Source organism: Amaranthus tricolor, chromosome 10 (assembly GCF_026212465.1).
Source record: "Amaranthus tricolor cultivar Red isolate AtriRed21 chromosome 10, ASM2621246v1, whole genome shotgun sequence".
Taxonomy (NCBI): Eukaryota; Viridiplantae; Streptophyta; class Magnoliopsida; order Caryophyllales; family Amaranthaceae; genus Amaranthus; species Amaranthus tricolor.
In genome coordinates this window covers 487409-508911 of record NC_080056.1, presented here as the reverse complement: position 1 = coordinate 508911, position 21503 = coordinate 487409, and the positions used below count along the sequence as shown (strand labels likewise).

The window sequence follows — 21503 nt, the reverse complement described above, 5'->3', positions numbered from 1 at the left end:
GGTTGCTCCGAAGGGTACCAAATGGCTTGAAAAAAAAAACTAGAGCTTAAAGATGAGGTATTTAATCTCAAGAGACAAATAGATGATATGGAACATAGGAAAGAAGAGACTGAAAGGATTATGAGAAAGTTGAAGAAGCAATCTTAACGAAAGAACTATTAATTTGATGTGGATTCATTGAACATGAATGAAATTGTGTTGAATTTTTGAGAGCATTTTCCCTATTTGAATATGGTTGTCCGTTTGATTTTGATTAAATTCATACTTAATTTGTAACACCCGAATTTCCTCCCTTCCTTCACGATTCTGGTTTCGTTTAAGGGGTTGGAAATTCAGGGGTGTGAATTTCCGACCCCTTAACGAAACCAAAACCGTAAAGGACGGGAGGAAATTCGGGTTACATAATTCTTGGCGGAATGATTCATCGCCAAAAACTCTAAATAATTAACATCATTTCATTCATAATAAACATGTGATAATACGACAAAAATATATACATCTACATATATATTACAAATTATACACAATATGTACAAATGTTCAATATATACAAAATGTTACTAATGTTCAATATATACAAACAGTATACTAATGCTAATCCTCCTCCTGTACCCTGTCTAACTGTGACGGTTTACAACGTCTCCTTCGATAGTAAGAGGTTGTCGCATGACACTTGGGTAGGGGAGGTGATTGATACTGGGATGATCCAGCACCTTGTGAGGACCCGAAACTATAGTCGGGCACGTTAAGTCTACCTCCTCAAGATGAACGTCGGCAAGATGAGGAGATAACCTTTGCTCGTCCATAGTGGTGTCAGGCACAACGACTTCTGGAATGAAGTGCTGAAACTGTGTCCCTAGGAGTATGCCTTGGGCAATCTTCCGTACAGGCTCCTCCTGGATGGAGGTGAGGACAACTGCAATGCCCTGTGCCTGCATTAAGCCTGAAGTATTAATGAAATGTATAACATGTAAGTTCTATAGATAATAATCAACGTTGAAGAATACTTACAAATTGTGTCATCGTCGGTGCTGCGGGAGCCTACTGGGCGACCGCGATGATACCTTATGGTGTCATCCATCGACGAGTGATGGAGAGAAACCACGACATGTAATCCGCCGAAGTAGGTGCGCCTACAGCCTCAATCGACGGACCTTGGGCCAGCAACTCTAGCCTGTGATCCCAACGAGCTATATAGCCAGCTGATCTCCAACCAGTTTTTGGGCTCCCGACCCTTGCGTGAGCTGTGATGGAGATCCGCCACTGTGTCACAAGGTGGCGGGATGCCCTGTATCATCCCAAATTGGCGCAGTACGCGCTCAGGGAAATGGACTTCGACTATGTCGAAGCATATCAAAGGTACAGAGGCTCTCCACACCCCTGACAATATCCCTAAGTGTTGAGGCAATGCTGCGTATGCCTCAGCGGAGTAAGGGTCCCATCGAAACTACACGTGAAAATGTAATTAATAAATTACGCAATGTGATAGTTACAAGACTAGTAAGTGAAGTCTTTACCTGGTCAGCTCGAAGTAGATCGAATTGATCGCGGTAGAACCCCACGCCAGATCCTGTATGGGTTCTTGTACGTTTATCAAACGACCACCGCGATCCATATGGCACATGTGGGGATGAAGGAATTGGTGGTGCAAATGCACCACGTCCCACAGTCCTCATCAGTTGCCCAATGAGAATGTGCTCCCACGCCCAAAGCTATGAACTACAGATATATAAGTAAGTAAACGAAATATAAGAACAAATTAAGAAACAAAGCGTTAACATGTAAAGTTAGTATTACCTGGAGAATAATCAGGGGCCTAGTGATCTCCTTCGTGTTCTTCCGTGAAGCGTCACACAGTCTTCTGTACAGATAAGCTAGGGTTGCGGAACCCCAGCTGTAACCGAAGATGACCTCCTATGGTGCATCAAGCAACGTTAAGTACAAAAGTTGTACCCTGTTGCCAGTCTTGTCGGAGAATAAGACAGCAGCAATCAGATATAAGAGATGTGCTTCTCTCAATGGTAGCCTCATCAGCACCTACAGGGAGGTGCGAGAAGTTCTGCGCAAGCCATGTTACGCGCAACCTCGCTCGACTAAAGCCGTGACTAGCGCCCGATCGACTCTCCCATAAGCGATGAGGTGGAAGTCGTACAACCTCGCTCGCTGAATGTACGGGAATATCCGTGCGTCAATCTCCCACGGACCAGAGTCGGAATGCCTGGTGTATATGGTCTCTGTGTCGGACACCTGAACGCAAAGATTATATTAGCATAAAGTTAAAGTGTTAAGGCATATACATTCAAAATACTAAGTTGACTAACCTGGACAACGCATAGTACACTGCTCCTGTGCTCCGCCTGCATTGTCAGCACACTAGGGTCACGAGGGTCTGGAGCTGCTAGATCCATCTCTACTGTAAGTCAACAATAACTTAGTTGTAGTTATGATTATACCTAAAAGGACTTAAGAAATACTCAAATTGTTTACTTATGTTATTTATTTGTTTCCATAATCTTTATGTTTCTATACTCAAACACAGATACTGTTTACCTTGACGTGCAAGTTCTAGTGTTGTGACCTTCACTACCACACCGTTGACAAGCGTTGCGTCTCCTTGATCCTTCGTCCATCTCGTTGGTGATCCTCCTTGACTTAGGTCTCCCTAGTCCACGAATGTGATCTGGATCGTGTATCACCTCAACACCGGTGTATTGAGGCCATGACCTCTTATCAAACAACGACATGAATATGGATTCATATGTATTAACATAGCTCTGGGTATTGTAGCAGGAGTCCACAAAACGCTCATACGTAAGTGTCTTCTAATACAAACGGCAAGAATATGAGAACAAGGTAAGTGATATATGGATGGTTTGTTACAAGTGCATTTCATCTCTCTCAAATCCACACTTTGTATTTTACCACCCTTGGCGGATCCTTTATTACCACGTCCAGTCTTAACATGAAAAAGGCCTCGTCTATAGTCAAATGCGACGATCTCATGGAATTTTTCCTTCTCAGTGTTACGGGTGATAATTCTTGTGGCATGTGAAATTTACTTACTTCCCCCAATTAGCTCTGCATTTGCATTCTCGCGTCTTTTAACAAAATAATCATTAACACGGTAGAAGGTGAACTCCACTAGAATAGTATAGGCAAGAAACGTACACCCTTCATCACATTATTGAATACTTTGGCTAAGTTGGTATTAGTAACACTATACCTATACCCTCCATCATGACATATTGACCATTTACACATATCACTAGCTTGATCAATCCAAAAAAGAGCTTCTCGTTTAGCAACACCAATAGCCTTCAATCCCTCGATGACCTTATGTGGTTGTCGTTGCTCTGCAGTCCTTCCATACATCTTCTTCAGCTTCACATTACCCATTTGATGGTTGAATTTACTTAACAAATGCCGCAAGCAAAACATATGATGGGCATTTGGAGGTTGCCATTCCGGCTCCTCTATTGTTGCTAGAATGCCTGCATGTCTATCAGAAATAATACATAAACCTGGACTATGCATCACATGCTTATGAATACACGCCATAAACCAAGACCACGCAGCTATGCGTTCCTTCTCTACCAAAGTAAAGGCAAGCAGGAAGATTCCCTTGTTGCCATCTTGAGCAATCGGAGTCAATAATGTATGGCGATACTTACCGTACAAGTGTGTTCCGTCAATGGCAATAAGGGGTTTGCAATACTTGAACCCCTCAATACTTGGTTTAAAAGCCCAGAACACACGTTGGAAAGTTCTAATACTAGGATGGACGTACACACCAACATCATTATCTTCCTTAAAGAACCACTCAACTACAGTCCCGGGGTTAGAAACTTGCATTGCTTTCAAGAAGCGTGGAAGGAGAGGATAATAGTCTTCCCATGTCCCATAGATGGAGAGAAGGGCTTGCTGTTTAGCACACCATGCCCGCTTATAGGTCACTTCGACACCAAATTGGTCTTTCACCATTTGTTGCACCATAGAGACCTTAATTGATGGGTCTTCAGCAACACAATTTCTAATAACATTGTTAATCACGAAAGATGTCAAATGAATGTGTTCAGCTGACACATTTTCAGTACTTAATACACAACCCCCATATTTCCCTTTATATGAAACAATCTCCCATGAAGGTGAATAGGAGCTCTTCCTAGGCCTCAGCCTCCAAGCACACCCTCTCTTACACTTCAAGGTGAGCACGGTTTGATTCAAAGTCTCAGTTCGGTACTCAACGTTCCTACGAATATGATACAATCTAACGGCGTCCAACAAGGCATCCTTGTTATCAAACATCATACCCTTTTGAAACTCTCCTTCATCGGTGTAGGTTGTATCACATGCCCAAGACCTCCAAGAGTTGTCCTCAACGTGTTCATCTAGAGGGGGAACTAGTGCATAAGGTGTAGGAGCAACGATTGTTGGAATGTTGCCTAAGGTCATGTCATTAGCTAGAGCCTCCTCATCCACACCCACTTCGTCCTTAGAAGGAGCTTCAACAAATATATTACTCTCACTATTAACATCATCTCAAGGCTCATTTGTATCTTCTAAGTTAAAAGTATCTTCATTAGAAGGAGAAGAGGAAGATGGCATAACGGCATTTTGGGTTTCTTGAGTAGGGAAGGGCGTAGGAGAAGGAGCAGAAGAAGTTACATTCGGGAATGCATTTGTTTCTACAACATTGACATCTTGATTCCCTAGGGGTACCTCTTCTACATATAACTCTAAAGAAGGAATAGAGGTAGACTTTGTATACTCCCACATTGCATCTAGAGCCTCCTCATCCTCAACCGGAAGAGCTAACAATTCTCCACTCATATTGTATTTAAAACTTACATTAACAATACTTCTTGTAGTGTCAATGCCAATCTTAGAGCATATAAGATGTTTAAATTCATTCAAATCCATGTTTGAGTTGCATGCAAACAGTTTACGTCTTCCCCCAACATACTTAACATTGCTACTACTTGATCGAATTGAACCATTCCAAAAATATATAACAGTCACACAAAATGAAGCCAATTCTACAACAATACGTACAAAATGAACATCACCATCAAGTTCATAAATATATACATATATAACAACATTGATTAAATTTAGGGTTTGCATTCAAACATTCTCTACATTAAACTCAAACATTTTCTACATTAAATTCATGAACAAACAACCTCATCATGAAGATCATAGCAAATAACAAGTACATTTGACATATTCATAGAGTTTAAGTGTAAATGACCACTATAAAGACATACTTTTTAAAAATAAACAGAACTAAAAAATTTATAATAAAAAGGTACCTTAATAAGCTGTAGATCAACAAGAAGTAATAAATTGCAAGTTTATGAACCTGCATTTATGTGAAAGTTGATGAAGAATTTGTGAACCCTAATTTTTCGAAAAAAGAAAAAAAAATACAAAAAAATAATACCTTAAGTGAATGTAGGAAGATGACAGAACTAATTAGTAGTAGAAATTTAGAATTTGATGAGATTAATTGAAGGAGATTTTGTGGGTTAGGTCGCTGATACGAAATCGGGTGAAATGAGGAAGGAGGAAGAAGGCTGTTGTATTTAGGCACGCCTGAAGTCGCTGTTAGTAACAACGAAATAAGGGTTTGACCAGTCAACCTTTATTTCGTTGTTAGTAACAACGACTTGAGGTTTGACTGAAATTTTGACCATTTCTTTTAGTTCGCTGTTAGTAAGTGCGAGTATACAACCAAGCTTAGCTTTGGATCCAAAGACGCTTATTTTGAAAATAAAGTTTAAACAAAGCTTTTTTTTGAATAAATTCATTAAAACATCTTTTTTTTTTTCAAATAATGAGGCCCAATAGACAATGTAAAAGCCCCTTTGCCAAATTTGTTTATTAAATCTCATAAGTTAAACGGCCCGTCTTGTATGAGATTGTCTCACAGTGAAACAATCTTAAATAAGAAGTCCACAAATTAAAAGTTTCTACTATTGTATAAGGTATATGTCACGGTGAGACCGTCTCACACAAGAATTTGTGTAAGCTAAAAGTTTCTACAAATGGGCTATTTAACTCAAGTATGAGGCATGTCTCACCGTAAGACCTTCCCATATGAGAATTTGTGTTTTTAAATAATAATAATAATAATAAATTATCAAGAATAATCCAATGTTTTCATAAATTTCCTACAATAATCCCATCTATTGATTAACCATGAATAATCCAAACTTTATGGGATATTTGCCAAGAGCAAACTCGGTTAACCGGATAAACTGCTACAACAAGTGTTATTTATTTTAAAAAAAAAGATAAATTATTAAAATTTTTCTCTAACTTTATATTAATTTTCAATTTACTTTTTTTGGTAAATTGCCTACCATAGCAGGTCATCCGAATACTTAAGTTTACACTAGGGATATACCTATAAAGTTGAGATTATTTATGGTTAATCAATAGTTGAGATTATTGTAGGAAAATAATAAAAAGATTGGATTATTTTATGTAAATTTTCTAAATAATAATAATAAAAATAATAATAATAATAATAATAATTATTATTATTATTTAATTGAGTTGATTTGGTCTGAAAATTATCTAAGTCAAAATTTCTTGTATGGTATGAATTTTTTGTTAACCCAGATCAAATCAAACCGTGTGTAGAATAGAGACCTTTACTAAAATTATTATTGGTTAACTATTTAAAGAATAAAAAAGATATTCATAATAAAGTTTTGATTTAGGCTTAAAAGAATTTTTTTTTTGGCTTATTAAAAGTAAATTAAATGCTTTTATAATCTGTTTCATCAATTAAAAAGCAAAAAAAACAAAAAACATTAAAAAAAATCACTAAACACACCAATGTCACTGGGGTATGAGATTGTTTGTACCAAAAATAGCCCTTATCCAAAATTAAAAAAAAATTTGAAATAGATAAGATTAATTATAAAAAAAAGCACAAAATAAGAACAAAATCAATTAATTTCCAAATGTAAGCGCTTCCAACCCTAGAGCTCAGATTCGATGTTGTTCGTAGTTAGTAATTGCGAATAGAGGCAAACTGATAAAAAAAGTCAATCAAGCTGTTCCTACTTACTAAGTGCGAACAGAGGAAATCTGGTCAAACAAGGTCAACTCCTGCGAACAGGAGGTTGACTCTGTTTGACTAGGCTCCTCTGTCACACTTAAAAAGATGCTGCTGTATTTAGGGACATACCTATTCGCATTTACTAACTGCAAACAGGTGATTTGGTCAAAAAAGTCAACAACCCTGTTCTCAGTTAGTAAGTGCGAACAATTTCTTTGGCTTTTTTTTTTTAATCAAACCACTTATTCGCAGTTAATAAGTGCAAACAGACCCATACCTCAAATTTCAAATTTAAGATTTAAGCACTTACATTTGAAAATAAGTTGATTTTACTCATATTTATTTATTTATTTATTTATTTATTTTTTATTTTTTTAATTAATCATATTCATTTCAAATTTTCAAACTAAAACAGCTCACACCCAAGTTTTCTCGTGAAAATTTGAAAAAAATAAGATTATTTAACAACTTAATTCCAAAAATAAGCTCCGTGAAAACTTATTTCCCAAAATAAGCGTCCGTACATCCAAGCCTAGCCTCGGGAAGAGTCGCTGTTAGTAACAGCGAAAATGAAAAAAAAAAAAAATTAAAAGCCCAAAGTCGCTGTTAGTAACAGCGACTTAAAAAAAAAATTTAAAAGCCCAAAGTCGCTGTTAGTAACAGCGACTTAATGCGTTTTATATTTTTTTGCACAATTGATTTAATCTTACTAAACAATAATTATCATAAAAATTAATTTATTAACATATAAATACACTTATATAATTCGAAAGTACATAGAAGCATTAGCTAACTGTGAAAACAAATTTAACAAGTCACCATCTACCCAAGGAATAAATCAACTTAAATTAGACTCATTACACGTAATCTCGTGGATAATCAAATGTTCCAAAAGCAACTGGAAACCACAGCCCTTCTAACTAAAGCCATAAAATGAAATTGATCAGCACTCCAAAGTATTAGTAAACCATCACTTCCCCCTGAGACCAGCAATGCCTACAATCATGTACAATAAAATGAAATTGATCAGCACATATAAGCAGCTTACAACTGCACAAAGCTCAACTATAAGGAGAGATATCATCCAAATCATGTTAGAGATTCCATTCATAGTGTCGTTACAAACTCAAATTCATTTCAAGGTTTCAACAATTCATCGTCTTGTTTCTTTATCTCTCTCTCTCTCTCTCTCTTTCTATCATCTTTAAACTTAAAGCTGGCCTATTGGACATGACATAGAGAACATGACATAAGCTGCATATGAACTATAAAGTAGTGGCCTATAGGATCCGTGCCTGATCCAGTCCCACAAGGTATCATGCTTTCTCATTCAAAAAATGATTTTCAGGAATGCGTAAAATGCTACAGTTCACATGTTTGCTAAAAGGTTTACCTCGCCTGAAGAAGCCATGAATGTCATCAGACAATTAATAGCTCCTTTGTGTCCTCCAGTGTACCTTCGAGCAAGCTGCAATGAAGCATCAAAAATTTACTAAAACAAGGCAGAATACATCAAAAACTTCAAAGTTTAAGACTAACCTTCCATACTGCAATCCCAGATTAATACATGAGGATGCAATCACATAACAAGCATGAAGCATCAACGGTATGAATGTCATATCAAAAGACAAAACCTATCAATATTTTTCACTGTCATTCATGGTAAGACGGAGGGCAAGCAAAGAATCCAAAAATTGAGTCATATATTTCTTGCCAAGAAGCAAGATCACAAGTCAAAAGACAAACAAGACTTGAGAGATGTAAGAAGAAAAGTCTTGCTTGTTGAGATTTGAAGGAGATCCAACTTTACAAAAGCAAAGTCTAGGCTCCCAGATCATTCAAGTGTTTGACAAGAGATACACCTTAATGATTGTTTGTTTATAACACAAGATTTTTTGATCCAATTGTTCCTCCTCATACTACCATCAACTTCCTAAATATCTAAACATAGTGGCTCTTATCACTAAACTTTAATATTCAAGTTCAGCATCATATATTCATTATATGAATCACTATTATTTATAAACCTTTTTTTAGCTGAAATCATAGATTCTATTTTAGCATTACTTCAGCGCCCCACATGCCGTCAATATATTGGGTCTGTTTATATGTTTATAGACGTGCCAACAATAAAAGGTACAATTATCATTACCACATCAGAGACCGGTTATCAAGCTCTTGCTTGGACACATCACGACCACGCATTGTCACCAAGTCAAGAAAAATCACTTTATTCTCACAACAGATTACAAGGAAGTGTCTTTCTTTTGTTGCAGGAGGGAGAGAGCTTAAAGTAGAAGTGACATGACTGACTGCCGAAGAAGCCTCAGTAGCTGCTGCTCGACCACGCAAAAATCAGTTTAGTAAGATTAAATCAATTGTGCAAAAAAATATAAAACGCATTAAATCGCTGTTACTAACAACGAGTTAGAAAAAAAAAAAAAATTTTTTTAAGTCGCTGTTAGTAACAGCGACTTTGGGGTTTAAAATTTTTTTTTTAAGTCGCTGTTACTAACAGCGACTTTGGGCTTTTAATTTTTTTTTTTCACTTTCGCTGTTACTAACAGCGACTCTTTCCGAGGCTAGGCTTGAATGTACGGACGCTTATTTTAGAAAATAAGTTTTTACGGAGCTTATTTTTAAAATTAAGTTGTTAAATAATCTTATTTTTTTCAAATCTTCGTTTTCTCGTCATCTAGGCCCAAAACCAAACCTCCCATAAACCCTTCAACATCTCACCTTCATTCTAATCCAAGAAAACCTTCAAACTTATTACTTTCACTCTAAAACCCTCATCTTCTCCATCTTACAAAACAATTTGTTCCAAATTCCCTCCTTTTTTCCACCAAAATTCCATTAAAACAAACCAAATTCAAGATGAATAATTTATCAATATCATCATCCAAACAACTTTCTTTATCACCATCTTCATCATCTTCATTTCATCCATTTTCCCATTTCCATCAAGCTTTAACAACATGTTCATCTTTTCTTCACAATTTTTCTTCATCTTTCACAAATCATCTTAATACCCATCTCTCCAATTTTGCTTCTACCTTCTCTAATTCCGTAAATTCTCCACCTTTTGCTCGAATTCCCCCATTGACACAACAAAAATTAAAGCAACAAAATTGTGCTATGTCAAATCAAGCTATTGAAGAAAGATTAGCTGGGGTTCTTGTTTATGGGTTGGTTAATTCTAATGAAGAATTTGTGTTGATTTCTGGGAGAAGGTCCAAAAAATCATTTGGGATGTTTTGTATGAAGAAAGAAGATGCCGATTCTTTGCTTGAACAAATGAGATTGATGGACCCTGAAATGCGCCGTGGTTCTAGTGTTGTTCCTGTTGCTTTGAACAAGGTGATCTTAATTGGGTTTTTACTTTTATGTAAATTTTATTTCTGAAAATTTTGTTGCAACTTTACATGTTGCATGAACGCCAGCTCTAGATTGATGATATTAGTATAAAATGAGTCGAAGATTCACTTTTCAGCTATCATCTAGCAGCCGTTTGCTAAACCATCTTTATATGTTACACAAATCAATATAAAACAGAGTTTTTAATCATGCCCCAACCTAGATTCCCCTTTAAATTTCACCATGGAAATGTTTCTCTAGATGTTTTCGGCTGAGCTTAACTAAATTGAGTGGAATCGAACTTATTAGACTTGAAATAAGTAGGGATAATGATTTCTAAAGTTCCTTCTGCCTAGGATGGGTAGGGGGTTGGAACTTGGATATAGGTGGCTTTACCCTTGCAATAAGAAATCTGATTTTTAGATAATCAGCAAGGTTTTTGTTTTTTCTGATTCTTATTGCTTGTATTTTATTCAACAACTGATAATGGTAATATATACAAAAACTTAAAGTAACTGCTCCTAAAAAAACTAGTAACTGCAACACTACACACCAGTAATAAAATAACTACTCTTATATGGGTAACCGTAATACATAATCTAACACTCCCCCTCAAGTTGGGTCGTAGGATCACCAACACCCAACTTGCACAGAACCTCTTCAAAAAAATGAGTTCTAACTGCCTTTGTAAGAATGTCTGCTAGCTGATCCTTGGACTTCACATGCGGAAGCTTGATTACTTAGGCTTCTAATTTCTCCTTTATAAAATGCCTGTCCACTTCTACATGTTTGGTGAGAACATGTTGAACCGGATTTTCTGAAATATTGATAGCTGCTTGATTATCGCAGTACAACTCACAACTATTTTTAGGAGGGAATCCTAGTTCAGTAAGTAACTTTCTCAGCCACAGGACTTCTGTGATTCCCTTTGCTACACCTCTGAACTCAGCTTCTGCACTAGACATGGCCACCACTTTTTGTTTCTTGCTCCTCCACGTGACTAGATTTCCTCCCAAAAGAGTAAAGTAGCCTGAAGTTGACTTTCTATCATCCCTATCACCTGCCCAATCTGCATCTGTATATGCCACAAGATCAAGGTGACCATTTTTCTGATAAAATACTCCCTTACCAGGGCATCCCTTGAGGTACCTTAGAATCCTATAAACTGCATCCATATGCTGAACCCGAGGCTTGTGCATGAACCTGCTGACTATTCCTACTGCATATGCAATATTTGGCCTTGTATGAGCTAAGTAGATCAACTTCCCTACCATGCGTTGATACTGCATGCGATCAGCTAGCTTTCCTCCTTCGATCATCTGTAGTCCATGGTTCATCATCATTGGTGTCTCGATAGGCTTGCAATCCAGCATCCCTGTTTCAGTTAACAGGTCTAAAACATACTTCCTTTGGGATATGAAAATTCCTCTGTTCGATCTAAGAACTTTAATCCCTAGGAAGTACTTCAGCCTACCTAGATCTTTCATCTCAAATTCTTGAAATAATTTCCCCTTCAGAATTGCAATTTCGTCTCTATCATCCCCGGTAATGATCATGTCATCGACATAAATTATCAGGCACGTTGTTTTGCCTCCTCTTCGTTTAAGGAACAAGGTGTGATCTGAATTGCTTTGCCTGTAGCCAAATTTCTTCATTGCAGAGGTAAATCTCCCAAACCACGCTCTGGGAGATTGTTTTAGCCCATACAGAGCCTTTCTCAATTTGCATCCCTCATTCTCCGAGAACCCTGATGTAAACCCTGGTGGAGCTTCCATGTATACTTCCTCCTGTAGATCTCCATGTAGAAATGTATTTTTAACATCAAATTGATGTAGGGGCCAGTCTAAGTTTGCTGCAATGCTGAACAGAACTCGAATTGAATCAAGCTTAGCAACAGGAGAGAAGGTTTCTGAGTAGTCAACTCCATATGTCTGAGTGTATCCTTTCGCCACCAATCGAGCTTTGTACCTTTCAATCGTGCCATTTGATTCGTACTTGATCGTGAATACCCATCTGCAGATATAAGGGCTTCTTCTGCTGTGGTTGGGCTCTTGGTTGCATCTAAAGTTACCTTAAATGCTAAGGCACTTTGTGACAAATTACCTGATTTGGAAGACTTCTCAATAGGATATCGTGAACGCTGTGCTTCATACTCCGGATCACACCTTCTTGGAGGGACCCCTCGAGTGGAGCGAGGAGGTAACATATATGATTCACCACCAGCACCTTGGCTATCATGATTCCCTGTTTCAACTGTATCTGTAACAACTTCTTCATTCACATGATCATCACTTGTATTATCAGTATTAGTGGATTCTGGAGCAATAGCATTATCGAGATTTGTATGACTAACCTGATGATCAGACAGGATTGGTAATGGTAGAGGAGTGGACAAAACGTCTTGGTGGGGTAACTCTGTAGCATTGTCTACTTGGTCTTTTGGGTCTAAGTTGGACAACCGTGAACTAATTAACCATCTGAGATCGTCACTGTGATTCTCCCCCTGACATCGAAGAGGGTGGTAGTAATATTCATTCTCGATGAACTCGCAATCCATGGTGGTATAGATCTTTCTAGTTAAGGGATCATAACATCGGTAACCTTTCTGATTCCTCCCATACCCAATAAGGACACATTTGACTGCTCTTGGTTCAAATTTGTTTCTTACTCTTGCTGGACAGTGAACAAAAACTATGCACCCAAAAACACGAGGATGTAGAGTATGTGAGGAAGGTAAAGAGAAATAGGTTTGGAGGGTGGCTAGGGGTGTGTGATATTGAAGACTCTTTGAGGGAAGTCTATTGGTAAGGTAGTTAGCAGTGGCGATGGCTTCAGGCCAAAGATGAGTTGGAGCATGAGAGTCAAGAATAAGCGCACGAGTCATCTCAAGAAGTGTACGATTCTTCCGTTCGGCCACTCCATTTTGTTGAGGTGTATTGGGACAAGTAGTCTGGTGTATAAGCCCTTTTTGTTTAAAGAACTGTTACATGTTTGAATTAACATATTCTCCACCATTATCTGTTCTAAACATGCGGGGTTGAGTTTGAAATTGAGTACATATCATATTATAAAATTCAACAAACACATGAAATACTTCCGATTTGTGTTTGAGGAAGTAAATCCAACTCATTCGGGTGCAATCATCAATAAATGTAACAAAATATGAAAAACCGTGTAATCCTATGACGGGTGCAGGACCCCACACATCAGAATGAATCAGTATAAAAGGTAAATCAACTCTATTTAAACTAGTAGAATATGAGTGTTTATGACTCTTTGCACGAATACAAGTTTCACACTTCAAATTAGTTTTTAGCCCTACAAATTTAGGAAAAAGTTTTTCCAAATACCCTATTGATGGATGCCCCAAACGTCGATGCCATGTCCACAGTTGTCTTTCCTCTGACCCGCGAGCAAGAACTACTTTGCCCTTTTGAGTCTCCCCTTCCAAGTAGTATAATCCACCTTTTTCAATACCACGCCCAATGACTTTCCCTGTCCGAACATCCTGCACAGTACAACATCCGGGCTCAATGAGTACAGAACAACCAAGATCTCTAGTAAGTTGACTTACTGACAATAATTTATGTGACAAGTCGGGGACAAATAAACAATTTTTTAAAATAAGATTTTTTGTGAAAGAAATTGTTCCAGCTCCACTCACTTTAATCCCTTCCCCATTGGCTGTTTTAATAATGTTTTTTATAGGAGTGTCACGAGTCAAAAAATCGTTCGGGTCATACGACATCGTATCGGTGGCACCACAATCAATTATCCAACCCCTATCAAAATAAGACGAAGTATTAAATGAGGACGAAAAAACAGAAAAAATGTGGGATGGAGAAGAGGAGCCACGTGACTCTTGGGATGGAAAGGAGGAGCCACGTGACCCCCCCTCCTTTAGGGTTTCTGATCCTTCTCCTTTAAAAGGAGGTGGGGGGTCTTTCTCTCCTTCGCCCTTTCCCCATTTTTCCACTGTGAGGGCGCCTCCCTCATTTCTGATACCTTCTTCCTTGTTCTTGATGCCTGTAACATTCATGGCTTCACCTGGTTTTTCTCCTTCCTCCATGGTTGTGGATCTTTCCTGGCGCCATCCTACTGCTGCCTTTCCCATGCGACTTTGATCTGAGAATCGCGTCGGTTTTCTTTCTCCCTTCTTCCTAGAATCCGGCCACCACTCTGGATACCCCACGAGTTTGAAACACTCGTTCCTTGTATGCCTAGTACCACCACAATAGGTACACTTCAGGTGAGTTTTTTCATCATCCCTCCGGTAAGTTTTTCCTTTGACTGAGAAAATCCCTCCGGTGTCCGGTGACTCAAAATCAGATGAGGGGCTTGTCTTCATGATTCCTCGTCTCAGAATCTTTCTTCTGATACTTGCATAGGCCTCCTCCACTGTGGGAAGAGGGTCTAAGAGGAGGAGATCTCTTCTATCCTTGTCGTATGTTTCATTAACACCTCCTAAAAACTGGTATAATTTGTTTTGTTGAGTTATTTGATTATAAATGATTATGTCGCATGGATCCTTCATCGGATTTGGTTGTCTTCGGTCAATTTCTTTCCATAAAACAATTAGCTTACTGTAGTATGTTTCAATGGTGTCTGGCCCTTGTTGGATCTTATTGGTTTTGACTGTTAAGTCGAAAATTTGCAGGCCATCTCTCCCACTGCTGTACAGTGTTTCAATCCCTTGCCACAACGTTTTGGCTGTCGGGAAATCAAGATACTGATTAACTAGATCAGACTCTATATTCTCCAGAATCCATGAGATAACAATCGAATCGCTTCTGATCCATTGGTTGTACGCTGGGTCATTTGTGGGCGGAGGATCGTCGATGATGTGATTGAGACGATCCCGTCCACTAATGGCTAAGTGCATTAGCCTGGACCATTTTGTGTAATTTTGATTTGTTAATTTCTCTGAGATTAGGAGGGTATGTGTGCTGGTTTCAGTGGGTGGTTTGTTGGGGTTTAACTGTTTAAAGAGTTGCAACAACTGCCCCATTGTGACCGGTTGGTCTGGTGCTATGACAGTTCTTGATTCATCTTCCGTAGTTGGATTTAAGGTAGGTTAATTGGTATATGATGAAGCTGCGAAGAACGATTCAGAATCGTTCTAGCTCTGATACCATGTTAAATTAGGCTGAACTTATTGTGAATGCCAGCATATTAACGGGGGGACACAAGTGCACACACTTCATAAGCTAAGGAGATATATACCATCCCAAAACCATATGGCAATGGGAAGAAGGTCTCTAATAGCTTATAAAGCGTGCACACCATTTTCAATTTATCGATGTGGGATAACTCATCCCAACACCCCCCTCACATGCGAACCCCCGTCAAGTTCGCATGTGGGAGTAATCAATTAGGGTAGGAACGCCATTTTTTTCGAACCTACCATTTTTAAATTGTTGATCGAACCATCGGTTCGGATACCATGATTTTTAGATAATCAGCAAGGTTTTTGTTTTTTCTGATTCTTATTGCTTGTATTTTATTCAACAACTGATAATGGTAATATATACAGAAACTTAAAGTAACTGCTCCTAAAAAAACTAGTAACTGCAACACTACACACCACTAATAAAATAACTACTCTTATATGGGTAACCGTAATACATAATCTAACAAAATCTTGTATTACCATCATCGCGAAAATTTCCGATGGTGGTTTACATACTGGAATCAAATAATGCGATTACAATGGTGGCGATGATTTGATGATTAGAACTACTGACTGATTAATGCTAAAGAGTGAATAACGTTGGCTGTTGAACTGATCCTGATTAGTTTGTTGCTGCCTATGTTTGAGGATTGGTGGTAATTAATTATTAGTGTTATTTTTGATCGATCATTTCGTATTTTGGTTGATTAGCAGAGCAGATTATATTCTTGGTTTTAGTTTCCACGATCGTGATCTACAATTTATGACAAGTAAACTGGGATGCACATTGACAGGTTTTCCAGCTTAGAGTGAAGGAAGTTTCTTTCAGATTAATTCCCGAGTTATCAGAGGTTAAAAATGCTTTGCAGGTGAGTGTTTATTGCCAATGAAGCGTGTTGGTAAAAGTTTGATTTGTTGCTGGAAAATTAGCTAGGCTTGTTATGTGAACTTCGGATGATCAAATGGCTAAGATATGAATTTGTCAAATTGCATCTATGACTAATCAGAAAATAACTCCGAAGCACCTCTAATTCGCCTACACGGACCAGATAGTGTAGTTTTTTTTGTTGTGTGTACGCCGAACTCACAATGGTTTAAATGATTTTGGAATCTTTCTTCTTTCAACCAGTTTTAATTTTTTTCCCACAAAATACTAGTTTAACTCACTAATCTCTATCTGCAAATTATGAATTTTCTTATTACATCATACCCTTATCTATGCTAATCTACTCCGAGTAGTAGCATAAGACTCTTGTAGGAGTATTATTTATGCTTACAGGTTACACCAAAACTTCTAATTTATCAAAACTTTAGTTCGGCTAATAAATGCAACATTAATTCGAAGTAATTAGAACCAGCACAAGTCTAAGAGAAACCCAGATGGGAAAGCCCCTTGCTACACTAGGCATAGTGCAGAATATTGTCCATCTCACCGTATTGCGACAGCTTTGTAAAGGTTATTGGCCCGTCCAAATATAGCCCTATACAACTGCAAAACATTCGATCTTGAAAGCCATTTCGCAATTGTTATCGCAGCCATGAACAAAACTGTGTTTTTGCACTATGACACTAAAGACTTCAACTAATTACAATTGTGTTTGAAGACTAGGATCGCAAATGTTATGCACCCAATCCAAAAGTAGGCGACGTGTTGTTGCCTTTAAATCCAACATTTTGTTGCCCCTATTACCAGCACTTCCTTAGCTCCACAACTTGTTTGCCTGGTGTCTCCAATCTCCTTGACCCTTAAAAATCCAACATTTCCATACATCACGGAGACTAGCTATATCATTCAAATCCCTTCACCATACTTGAAAACTTGTATTGATTGGAGCAATGATCCGTACCTTATTTTACATACACCTTGATGTCATGCATTGTTTTGAGCAACATCTTTCTCTAGTCTCTTGCTAGTATGAGTAGTTTCAAATTTTCTTTCATACTTGTTTGCACTTAAAAGAATTGTAATGTGATGACTTTATTCTTCAAGCTTCTACTATTGTGAATGCAGGTTGTCTATTGTACTTGCATAGCCGTAATCAGAACATTTAAGGTACATAAAAATACAAGTGAGACATAAAATATAAAATATGAAAATAGAGGTCCAACTGTTCATTCATCTATGCTTATAGTCTTATACTAATGTTATTTTGGCGAATAATCGGAATTTTTGTTATTTTTATGTTTGATTATGTTTTGGGTCCAACTATATTTGGATACTATCTCCTACACACCAACGATAGAGCTGCAGTATTATTTTGAGATCCTTCCTTCTGAATACAAGGATAGATGTATGTAGTGTGGGGGTTCGAAACTTGATGCATATATGGTTTTTGCTGGCTTTAAAGTTTCATGACTGCTGTGAACTTCTTTAATAAGGGCGGACGTGTGTATGCTGTATGCATTGCATCTATCAATCTGCTTTTAAGATTTGTTAATAATAGTTTTGTACCATGCTCTATTTTTTGGGTTTTGTCTAGCAACTATGACTTCAAATAGAATATATTGACAAAGGCGAATGTTTGGTGAAATCATGTTTTGGTGAAATCATGTTTTGTACAATCACGTACTGTTTCTTATGTAATGTTCTAACTACTATTGAATAGATTAACCTTTCGAGCAAGATATATGGCCATATGTACAAAAGTTTGAAAATTGATTCTTTCAATAGTGGATGTAGCCATGTTGAAGATTTATATCATTATATGTATGCCTTTACGTTCCAAGTTATTCTTTTATTCAAATTTGCAGGAGAGGGAAAAGGCTGGATTTCCAGATGAGGACTTCCCGGGAGTTCCAGTTTTTCAGGTTTCTTGTGTTTCATTCTCTAACATCAGAAAATGATTACTTGTAGTGGTAGCTATAAAATTTGTTCTATGGGTAGATTTTGAGAAAAGTCAGGGTGTGTCAACATGGATGGAAATCTAAACCTTCCTTTGTAGTTACTATAACAAAATTTCATTGACCCAACGCCATAAAATGGTTTCCATGTAAGTGGGTTTTGGGGATTTAGATGTACGCAACCTTACCTTTGTTAGTGGTAATTGGTAACAAAGAGGTTGTCTCCGGTTGACCCCTTGTAGCAAATATCATCTGCAACTTCACACACAGTAGTATATAAAAAGTGCATATTAATTTGATGAGCCATTTTAATATATTCTATTATAATCTGAAACCAAAGAACTATAAATCTTTTGATGCCATTGTGATTCTAAGTTCATTTAGCTTTTTTTTGGAACATTTGATGAGATGTTTTTGTGATAAGGGGGTCAGTGTATAAGTATACACTCTTTAATGCTAGGATTGTTAGTTGTCCGTCAGTCACGCCCTTTTTTGAAGAATCATATATTTTAAACAGTAGAAATTGGTGTTTGATGAGGATGATTATGAACCAAAAGATTTTAACATAATGCTGAATCTCTGAATATAAATGAGCTTTCTGTTCTATAAAATTCTAAGTGGAGGTGTTCCTTGATTTAATGAAGAAAGCGATGTTTAGCAGATTTATGGCGGGATGTGTATGGTTATGCAAAAGGACTGATAGCCCGTTGTTTTTTTTTATTTTGGAACAAAATCGGAAGTGTGTTGAGGGCATACCTAATACATGGTTTTCAATATTTATGTCTAGTCTTATGTTAATACATAGTTTTTTATTAGTCATTTCTAGCTAGTCTCACCGTCTCAGGAAAAGTCTTTCACCCATATCAACATAAATTTGTATTCTCTGATTCTCAGAAGTTAACTTGTCATCCTTTTTTGGAATCTCCTTTTGGGGACCGGAAACGCCAACAGTTCATCCCTTTCCTTGACACACTTACTACTCGTAAGTACAAATTAGTATCGACAAGTTTCTGTTGAAGAGAACATATATAGGAAATCTAAGACTTCCCGTTTCTGTTCATGATATTTTGACCGATTCATATATATTTTTATTCTGAATGCAATCTCAATCTCCGTTTGTGATCCATAGTGTTGACAGTTAGATTTTTGGATTTTACATGCTTAAGAACTAATTTTCGTGATCTGGTATGCTACAGTTTGGTACTGTCTAAGTTTCTAGGCGATTTTTTTGTAGCTATATTGTTGTTATCCAGCATAATTATCAATGTAATGTAGTCTTGTGAGTTGCAACTCTTTACTTTGCAGTCTCGGAGCTTAATTTTGAGCAGCGACAAGAAGAGATACCGTCCAGTTTTCTTCAGAAAGGTTGCCTTTCCCAGCTCACAGATACACACTATGTTCTAATGCGTTCATCGCCTTTATAATTTCTATTTCTAATTCCGAAATCTTTTCTTTGATCTTCGGCTTAATAGGAGGACTTGGAAAAGTCATTATACAGAGCTTCCAAGCAGCAAGGAAAATTGAATCCTATTCTTAGACAAGGCGATATTGTAGTATGTATTATTTCCATGAACTTTGTTATTCTAGTTTTTATTTCTCCGGTTTTTTTCTCTTCACTTGTTATTTTTGTTAAAATAATAACCCACATATGATCCCACATCGAAGAATTTGAGAGAGGCTGACTAACATATAAGCTTAATGAGCTGCTCCTCCTATAAGCAATTGGTTTTAGGGTGGAACCTCATGGGATTTGTGTGCTGTCAACTCTCCTCTTATACAGAGTGTTCTTATACAGAGTGTATTGTGTACAAACCCAATAACGATTTAATCAATTTTTACAGGTTGCTTCTCTTGAAGACATAATCAAAGAAATGAAGGTACATTATTATAAATACATTCACCGTCGTATTTTCTTTATGATAACATAAGAGACATAGATATAGATAGCTTTATGCTTCGAACTGGTGCATATGCTCAACACAACTACTTTGCATGAAATCAATGAATTGAGTTGCACATTACTCTAATGCCGAAAATAACATCAGAAAGTAATGCGTTGCAGGATGATTCCTCTCGAAATTGGGATGATGTTGTATTCATACCACCAGGGTTCGACGTTTCGACTGATCCCTCTAAACTTAAGTAGTGATTGAATTGTGAGTATTTTGGTCTCGGTGTCCTTACGGCGTTTGTTATCTAATAGGGGGAAAACTATTCATGCAATCATGTCTATTCTCGTGTAATAGTTAGAAAGTTGTCATCGAACTTGTGCTAGAATATTGATGGTTTCTCTGTAGTGTTTTAAGTAGTTGGTTTACTAACCCGTTTAACAAGACTTCGAATCTTGACGTTGTTCCTCTCTCTAATTCTTCCTTTATTTTATTATCGACATGGCCAACTCTTTTGAGTTTTACTTGTAATCTGTATCATCCATTTACCAGTTCAGCTAGTCTCTTGAGAGACCGTCTCTTTGAGAGACGTACTTTAAGCCCAACTCATTTAAGATTAATGTCTACTTACCGTATTCTTAATGTCAACTTACATTATTCTTAATGCCTACTTTTGATATTTCAAATGTTTACTTACATCATTCTTAATGCCTACTTACAATATTTTGAAAAATATATAATTGGCCGGTCCAAGTAGAGATGGTTTCTCAAAAAGACTATTTCTCACAAGAAATAGTGTTACCAGTTAACGCTAACAATAACCATCATACGTGCCACGTGCTCTCGAGAAATAGATTGAAGCTGTTTGGATATCAGATTATGACACTCTCTACATCATATAAGATTTGGGATTCAAAAGAATTTTGAATAAAACAAAAATTAATGAATTCCACAAACAGTTGCAAACAAATTGCTAGACAAAATGCACAAAAAAAATCAATGAAAAAGTGTGTTTACAGTTAATAGCATAAAAACATACCAAGTTGAATATTGATGTAGTTTTAAGTCAAGGGATTTCCTTGGATATCATCAATTTTGAATTGTTTTAGGGATCTTATGAAACATCAATGTTTTATTATGATTGCAGCTGTAAATTCTACTTTTTGAGTTGTTA

General features: G+C 37.2%; 1 protein-coding gene and 1 long non-coding RNA gene across 3 annotated transcripts; one reads left to right on the top strand and one right to left on the bottom strand.

Moving 5' to 3' along the window:
- Window positions 1-7875: 7875 nt before the first annotated feature.
- Window positions 7876-9120, bottom strand: LOC130826022 (uncharacterized). The gene is made up of 3 exons (XR_009046994.1): window positions 8612-9120; window positions 8466-8540; window positions 7876-8068 (listed from the first exon to the last, which is right to left on the bottom strand). It is a non-coding gene; the product is annotated as an uncharacterized LOC130826022 (long non-coding RNA).
- A 667-nt stretch (window positions 9121-9787) lies between these two features.
- On the top strand, window positions 9788-20858 carry LOC130826020 (protein TIC 22-like, chloroplastic). Of its 2 annotated transcripts, XM_057691492.1 has the most exons (8): window positions 9788-10432; window positions 16394-16468; window positions 17611-17652; window positions 18351-18407; window positions 19746-19805; window positions 19913-19993; window positions 20282-20317; window positions 20503-20858. In XM_057691492.1, the coding sequence occupies exons 1-8, from the start codon at window positions 9950-9952 to the stop codon at window positions 20584-20586; spliced, it is 918 nt and encodes a 305-aa protein (XP_057547475.1). In that variant the 5' UTR covers window positions 9788-9949; the 3' UTR covers window positions 20587-20858. The 2 variants fall into 2 exon arrangements, with proteins under 2 accessions (XP_057547475.1, XP_057547476.1); XM_057691493.1 differs by lacking the exon at window positions 17611-17652 and having other exon boundaries at window positions 9790-10432.
- The last annotated feature ends 645 nt before the right edge of the window (window positions 20859-21503 follow it).